Genomic DNA, 8,784 nt, shown 5'->3' on the forward strand with positions numbered 1-8,784 from the left:
ACAGTTCGTTAAGTCGGTCGGTCGACATTTAGAAAATGGGTTTTCGTAAAATGTCGGCCGACGGTGAAAATCAAGCCTTTGTTTAGGGAACGATGAACGGGCGACTGTTGGCCAAGTGTGTGATTAAAATCAAACCTCCACTAGCCACTTCTTCTTTTGATTGTCACGCGACAATCAAAATAAAAAGGAGCCAGTAAAGGTTTGATTTTAATCAGACTGTTGATGGCCGGCTTACAAATGTGCTAGCGCCCTAGCGCGTTGTCAATATAAAAAACGCAATGATGCATTAGTAACAACGCACCTGCGCTATCCCGTTGTCACTTTGCGAAAGCGCATTATTCCTAACGCGTCCTATTACGCTTTTGTAAATGGCCTTATCGGAACACCATACATGTATGCAGTTAGATGTGTATGTACATGAGTATTTGAAATTCCCTTTGCTTTTTGATATGGTCAAGATATAGAAATCAGCCGGAGGGGAAAGTAATAGTTATACTTTGGATGATATTGAGTATACTGTAAAAAGAACCCCATCTACTTTATGCTAGCTTCCAGTGAGCTGCACACAGACAATGTCTCTGCCATCTTTTTTCCCAGGCTTTCATAATGGAGGACTTGGTAACACTTGTAAGCAGTGAGAACCCTCCACAGCGGCAGCACTGACGGACATTCTCGGACAAGTTCACCCCGAGGTGAATCTGCCTGATGATGTCATGATGTTGCTGATTTTCAGTCAATACATCAGACACATACATCAACTTAGATTTCTTCTGACTGTAAAGATATTCCGGAAATTCACCCCAGACAAAGCTGACAGGAAACGACTGTCCAAAAACAGTATACCCAGAGCTGTAAAGCCTAAAGCTCTGGTTCATAGCAGGCACTAACAGCTTACTGGGAAGAACACAGCACTCATCAAGCAGAGTTTCATCAAAGTCCAGCTTTGTGCCATCCTTGCAACATAACCAAGCCTTGGTGAGGACTTTATACAGGTGAGCTAAGCAGTCCACATTTGACGTGGTGGTGAACACAGGTGCCACACTGGGTGATGTGGTGCTCCAGATCCGAATGATGACCAGAAGTTCTCGCAGCGTCCTCAGAAGGGAGCTGTCACTCAGTAGAGAGGAGCCAGGGAAGGTAGGGTAGGATTGATAGAGAGGTATGGAGGCTAGCAGGTGTAGACAGAAATCTGCAATCCACTGGATGAGTGGTTTTAATGACTGCATCATCACTACTGAAAAAGACAAAGAAAATGAAATTTATAAAGAAGAAATGTAACATTATTGCCTGTAGGAAACATAAACATGTATTACTAAATTTAAACCTTTACCACACAAAATCATGTCACATCAAAAATGAAGAGACCCACGAATTCATGTCCACTGCGAAATGTAAAATGTTACATGCATAAGTACTCAGTAATTCTTCATCCACAAAATCAAATCCCCACGAACCAAGAGATTTTTCTCAAATCACAAAAATTTGACCCCACGAAAATATGTGATTTTACAATATACAAAATAGAAATAGTTTTTGAAGGACAATTCACAAAGATTGCAAAAAGTTTATATGATCATAAGGTCAGAGTTCAATTCTTACCATCTCCGGCTTTATCCCTTCGTTTTGTGTCCACCTGAAACTCGTCCTTGTCAAGGCCATACAGAACCTTGTCAAGGTCACCATCAGTGGACTTCACACAGAGGGCACTCAGCTTCTCTCCAGGACTCTACAAGAAGTAAAATATCAGTCATTTGATTGAGTACTGAAATTCTCTCAAGGACTGTCTAAAAGAAATAAGCTTAATATACATGTAGAAAAGATTATAAGTAAAGCCAAGCAAAGCATCCCTCACAACAACAAGTGACATACAATTTTCTTTTAATTTTTTTGTAATTATCTTATCATTGCTAGATTTATTGAGTACAGAAAAACTTGTCAGACTGTTCATTAAAACAGTGAATAATTCCCATCAAGATCCCAAAATGGAATACCACTACATATTACCTGGGGGGGGGGGTGTATTTAACCAGCAAATTAAAATCAATATGAAACCATCGTACTACAAATTCAGGAAAAAAACATGAGTCCTGTGCTAAAATTCCACTGTATATTACACAATCATTTATTTATGAACCACATTAGATAATGAACTCACCTTATCCTGTGAAGTAATAACCTTTGGTCTCAGAAGTCCCCTGAACAGAGCGTTGATGGCCTGTAACACTAGCCTAGTATGACAGTCTGAGGCTTTCTCTCGACTGGAGAAGTTTGTACTGTACAGCGCCACCTTGAGGGCCTGGAGTCGCATGGCAACAGCCTCCTGCATGGCAGAAGACTGCTTAAAGAAATTGTCAATCAGCTTCTGGCAAATTGCTTCAATATTTCCTGGAATAAAATGAATGCTTCAAATAAAGTGTCTGTTAACAATAACATATACACAGCTAGGAAAATAGCACTGAAACAACTCGGTATACAGGCATAGTAGACCAACATATACCTTTTTTAATATAAAGCAGGTTTATAATATGTATACCGGTAGTTCAGTTTAGTCAACAGTTTTTTTTTTATAAAAATAAGTGCTTTACCACATGTACCAAGATAAATTTTAGTTACTTACCTGGCTTGACTGCCAGCAGAATTCCCCACCAATCATTGCCAGTGACCAAGGCATACTCAAATAATAGGCAGACCAAGAGAGCAGACAGAGAAATAGCACCATCTTTAACATTGTAAACTTTCAGAACTGACACTTTCCCATCATGCACTGCAACAAGGCCACACCCACAAAATGTCTGTACAAGATTTGTAATATTGACAGATTTTTTGGACTTCTTTGCTGGAGAGCTGCTGACTGCATGCATACGTAATACATCAGTCGAAGTGTGTAGCACTTGGTGATTATGGCGATGAATGAGTTTGATGGACCCATCTTTATAAGCTGCGGCTATGTATGGTGAAAACCCTGTCTCCATTACATGTTTGACAGGAAGGTTTGATGTTGCTATGCAGGACAGGTATGATGTATGCTGAATGGTGGAGTGATGCATCCATTTGTGAATTTTGAATCCATTATCAATCCCTTGGCCAGACTGACAAAGTTGGTGAAGAGTTGTATGCTGTTCTACAAGTTGCCAAATCTCCATAGAACTATATCCATGGCAACCACAACTAACAATCAGAGTGTCACATGACTCAGGGTTCATAAAGGTTAAACTGATGACAGTCATCTGCTGACTATCGTTGGTAGAATATTCCATGCGGCTCTTCATATGCAGACTGGAGGTAGGTTTGCTGGTGAGTTGGATGCCTTCTGTGGTCAGTTGTATGGTCACATGGAAACATTGAACCAGAGAGGACAGCTGACCATCGCTGGTGGCGATGACGATACCCCCCATGTTGGAGTAAGCAATGGCGGCCAGACTGAGTCGTTGAGGGGTGAGAGACAGTGACTTGTGGGAGGAGGTAATGAAAGGTTCCTGTCTGTTTATCACACAGCAATCCACCTGAAATATATGTATTTGCATAATATTTAAAACTGATGGGAGTGATTATGTAAAAGATTTTTGTAAATGGAAATTGTGAAACACAAGAAAATGCAACAAAAACATAGTGCATTGGATTAAAGCTTGGAAGATAATAAGATTGAAAAACCAAATAAATGAAAATTTTTGAACTACCATTCAAATTCATTTTTGGGGAAAAAATATATTCTTTCTCAAAGATTTGCCATTGAGTATAAGAGAGATAATAAATTAATAAAATTTATGATATTCTGTGAAATACCGTATACGTTTTGATGGTAGCCCGCTAAAAATTTAATCGCTAATATAATAAGTTCTTTTCTAAGTGTTTATCTGCAAAGAGCCGAAACTCTGTGTCCGCTAAAATAAATTATGCCAAAATTAATGGCATACCTTTGAGCAGGTAAAATGCCAAATTTTACACCCGCCAAGAAAACCAGCTATATGGTATATTAAGATGGTATTCGCTTAAATAAATATATTTTGCTTTCAAAATCATCTAATAAGAGAGATAACTCTAATAAGAGAGATAACTCTAACTTGGATAAGTATTGTTTGCCTACTGATTAGTATACCCCCTGCTTGAAAAGTGGGAGGGAAAAAATATACTGCTTTTATTTTTATGGTGCTGAAATGTCTGTCCTCCGTCCTTCGCGTCTGTCCGATTTACGCTTTGGGATAAAAAGTACCCATCTCTTATCCGCAACTCCTCTTATACCACTGAGTGAAATTTAATGAAACTTTCACAGAATCTTTATTACATATTGCCACTGTGCACCTTCTATTTTACTTTTTGATCTGACACATATTTTGGGTTTCCCGGCCACATCAAAACATGGACTTTATAACCATATGGGAGGCAGGGGGTATCATTTAGTGAGCTCATTGCTCACAGTACCTCTAGTTATACTAGCAAAGACATACATACCAGACCACTGGCTGTAACCACTATCCATCCATCCACAGGTTTTCCTCCAAACTGGGACACAGATGGCTGATAACGTTCTCTGATGAACTTGTCATCATAAGTGGCAGCATCTTTCTTTTCTGGGCTGAACAAAACCTGAGAAAAGTAGAAACTAAAATTTATAACATTGTTTCATCCATAATTTCAATTTATGACCACAGTGACTATGATGTTTATAACTTGTTTGGATACTGAACTAACAATACATCACTGTGACACTATCTATATAATTGTATCTATAAGGATCACTGGGAAGGCTAATTAAAAACATTTCCTTTAAACCTGCATGCCCATGCACTTCTATCATTATAAAATAATTTGTTTATAATATAAACTGTGATATTAATATTTTACCCACCTGAACACCAGTGTGGAACCAGGCAACAGCCAAAATATCCTCTCCAGGAAGTGAGGAGGATCCCATACATTCCCATTTATTCACAAGAAACTCCTTCAAGGAAATGTAATTTTAACATGAAGACAAGTCTTTTAGACGTCTTTCTTAAGTATTATGTAATTCAATTGCAAACTATATGTATTTCACTTTTAGTGTCTGCTTACACGTGAATAAAACTGAAGCAAAATTTATGCTGTATATAGTATTTGTTTTGAATTAACAGTTATGTAAATCTTTTATTTCTTTTTTATTGATTTAAAATATTTCAACACATGTATCTTCTTTGACCTTTCTTTTATTTAGTAAAATTTCCTATGGTACCTGCATCTGCCACACTTGACATAAACCAGAGGAATCTGTGATTAGTAATCTGGTCCCAGTTTTGTCCCACTGTAAATTGGTAACCATGGCTGAACAAGTCGTAACGGTGAACCACTCCCACGGTTTATCCAGATCAAACACACCAATCTCATAGGTCATGCTGGTTTCATGTCCCCTGGAATAGCATAAATGATGATTATCTTTTGCTTATAAAATAAATCATTTTTTATGATAAAGTCTATGTGGCATGTGTGATTCATCAACAGGGGATGTATCCATTTTCTTATCTCTACCTTTAAGCTTTTTCTCAGACTAAAAGGTATGTGTACTGTAGGTAGCTAGAAAATTTGGATAGGCATCTACATTTGGGTAATGGTTGATCAAATCTTTGTAAAGGATCATTTAATTAGGTTCTTATTTTACATCATCGTCGCAAACTATGGCCAAAATGTACGTTTCTCTCCCATTCTGTCTGTGGTTGTGTAGAAGTTGGGCTTTATGGACAGTGTACATCGGCCTGGATAGCTCAGTGGTTCAGGCACCTGACTAGTAATACAGGGGTCCTGTGTCCGATTCCCAGTCCAGCCATATGTTTTATTTGTTCATTTCTCCTTTCCTACTAGATTTAGTGGCCAGTGTAGGGGCTTTGTTCAGGTTACAGTGTATGTGTAAATTAGTAATTCCTGGCACTGGGCACAGGGAGGAACGTAGGAGTTGGGGCTTTATGGACCTAGGATAATTGGCCTGGATAGCTCAGTGGTTCAGGCACCTGACTAGTAATACAGGGGTCCAGGGTTCGATTCCCAGTTCAGCCAAATGTTTTCATCTTGCATTTCTCCTTTCTTCTACAGCTGAATGAGAAGATAATATTTCATAACTCATTAAAATATTGACCAATGCAGATAAAGCTTAGTAGGAAATTGAACTTTTTCCATGACCTTTCAATACCCAATTGCAGTGCACAAAATGTTTTTGTGTTTTGATGATGTCAATGTTGATTTCAATATATTGCAATGAAAACAAATATTGTGACAGTCTTTGGCTGAACATGACGTCACAGCATAAAGACATAAATATTGAATTACAACAATTAATGTGATCAAGCAGCCACAGGTAGGAGAGAGCTATATGCAGACTCTGAACTGTGGTTTGAGACAATAACTTTACGTATTAGGCCTAACACTAACTTCTGGATTACACAGTTACAATCACACTATTTTAACGCTGCTAAGAGATTCAATATCAAACATTGGGCATATTATCCACTCTGTTCTCTACTTCACATATAAAAATACACAAGGGATAAATTTAATAGAAAAAAGTAGCAAACGATTTTTAAAAAAAGTCAAAAAACAACTTACTTGAGAAAAGTTACACAAATCCTGAAAGGAACTAGCGCAAATAATGTGTGTACTTATCCAGGCTAAAATATTGGATATATCCATCGAAAATCTTTTTATCCAACTAAAACCCCAGCTTTTTACACAGTGTGAAACTCTACGCAAAATGAAAAGATCTCTCACCCGGATGACAATAGGGTATACCGTGGCCTTCCGAGTGCCATTGGATTGGATAGAGACTGGGTACTACCCTATTGTCATCCGGGTGAGTTATGTTTTCTTGGGCATTTCTCCTTTCACACTGTGCAGAAAGCTGGGGTTTTAGTTCATAAAATCTATTGACCAATGCGATGGATATATCGAAATTGAATTTTTAGCCTCAATAAGTGCAGTGACATGTATTTAATGTCAAGTTCCTTTCAAGGATTTGTCATTGCTAAACTTTTCTCAAGTAAGTTGTTTTTTGACAATTTTGTTAAAAATAGGAGAGACTATATGCGATTCTTCCCTTGAGTATTTTTATATGTGAAGTAGAGAACAGAGTGGATAAGATGCCCCTGTGATACAATCATGATTTTCTTTAAAATTGGTCTTTTTCCGAGAGATTTAAGTGAAATGAACCTCGGATTACTACGAGACAACCTTTTCTTTTTGTGTGAAGCTGTTTTCTGCCTGCTGACTGCCAGCACGTTTTGGCTTGATAATGAAGTGCAACACTTCTCCTCTGAAATCCAGTCTTTGACATTGCTGTGAGAGTCATCACTGCATGTATACACAACTTCCATCGTAAAGGAATGATTTTTTGGTCTATTTCATGGCGATTTCTTCATAAATGGGAAAATCGTTTTTCTTTCTTTCTGAGTACTTCGAAGTCAAACTACGTCTTTTAATACTATTATGAAACTTCGCACTTTAAAACGTTTTAATGATTTAAAGGAATTCGAGAAGTTGTACTTAAAATTAGTCGATTAAGCTTAGATCGTATATAAAAGAATTCGAAAGCTAGACTTCGATCGTATACTTATCTCTCGTCCGCAAAATACGAAATAAAATTGCAATAAAAACACAGTTTCTTTGGAAAACATGTTTATGTTTGTTTATCTTATTGGATTTTTTTTCTACAAAGTTATCTTTTGAATAATTTTTTGTTAAATGTTTTTTGACACTTTAATCCAGAGGAACCCTAGCTGCAGAACTGTACGTAGCTCTCTGCAGTTCTGCAGCTAGAGGAACCCTTGCAGACACCATATACTGACTGCTTTCACTGACACACTTCTAGGGTCAAACGCAGAATACTGGTGTATTTTCTCCAGATTTCTTTATTTAGTACAAATATGAAGCAGGCGCGGATCCAGAATTTTTTTCTTGGGGGGGGGGGGGGTTCACCGCAGTCAAATATAATTTCCAACCCAGAAATTTCTTGACAAGCAGAAAAAACCCGAGAATCTTTCCCAAACGTGAAAAACATATTTCATATTTGGGGGGCATACTACATCAAGCTTTCAAATGATTCAAATAATTTTTCATACCATTATGCTACATAGCTTTCTTCAAATTTTTCTGAGGAGGGATTATCGTTTTCTAAGGGGGTCCAAGGTCAATTTTACTAGGTTTCGTATATACGTTTAGTTACTCGGCAGATTCCACGGGGGGGGAGGGGGGGGGTATTTTCTCCAGATTTCCTTATTAAGTACAAATATGAAGAACGCCAAAAAAAAAAGTATTCCTCAAAAAGTGTGAGCACGATATTAATTCAGTTTGGTCTGGTTGACTTGTGTATCGATTTTACGTACATGTACGAGGGTTGTTCCAGATAGTCGTAGACACGGAAAACAATTCTCTTTGCCAAATTAACTTTTTATGCCCCCTCATATACTTTTATTTTGCCTTGTCATTTCGTCTGTCTGTCTGTTTGACTTCATCTACTTAACTTTTGTTTGGTGGCTATGGCTTTCGTATAATTACTTGAGAAAAGTCCTTCCTTTGGGTACAAGCACGTTGACCTCTTGACCTGTTTGACCTACTTTTGCAAAAATTTACTCAATTTCAATATTGGCCACCACTTTTGAACAGTTGGTTACAAAGGATTTCATGTATTTCACATTTGAATTAATCGCGACAAGTCCTATTTTTTGACCTTGAATTAAAGTTTGACCCAATTTTAAAACTAACCTCCATTAAGGCTTGGACATAACTTTTGAACAGGTAGTTTAAAAAGATAGTTTTTAAAATTCAAAC

General features: G+C 37.6%; 1 protein-coding gene across 1 annotated transcript; it reads right to left on the reverse strand.

Annotated features, from left to right (window-relative positions):
- Positions 1–539: 539 nt before the first annotated feature.
- On the reverse strand, positions 540–7,448 carry LOC134279509 (mediator of RNA polymerase II transcription subunit 16-like). The gene is made up of 8 exons (XM_062761920.1): positions 7,189–7,448; positions 5,207–5,381; positions 4,847–4,939; positions 4,450–4,584; positions 2,618–3,503; positions 2,156–2,385; positions 1,600–1,726; positions 540–1,234 (listed from the first exon to the last, which is right to left on the reverse strand). The coding sequence occupies exons 1-8, from the start codon at positions 7,329–7,331 to the stop codon at positions 540–542; spliced, it is 2,484 nt and encodes an 827-aa protein (XP_062617904.1). The 5' UTR covers positions 7,332–7,448.
- Between the last annotated feature and the right edge of the window lie 1,336 nt (positions 7,449–8,784).

The sequence above is a fragment of the Saccostrea cucullata genome, unplaced genomic scaffold (assembly GCF_032062105.1).
Source record: "Saccostrea cucullata isolate Sc308-1 unplaced genomic scaffold, CSIRO_AGI_Scuc_v1 ctg5901, whole genome shotgun sequence".
Lineage (NCBI taxonomy): Eukaryota > Metazoa > Mollusca > Bivalvia > Ostreida > Ostreidae > Saccostrea > Saccostrea cuccullata.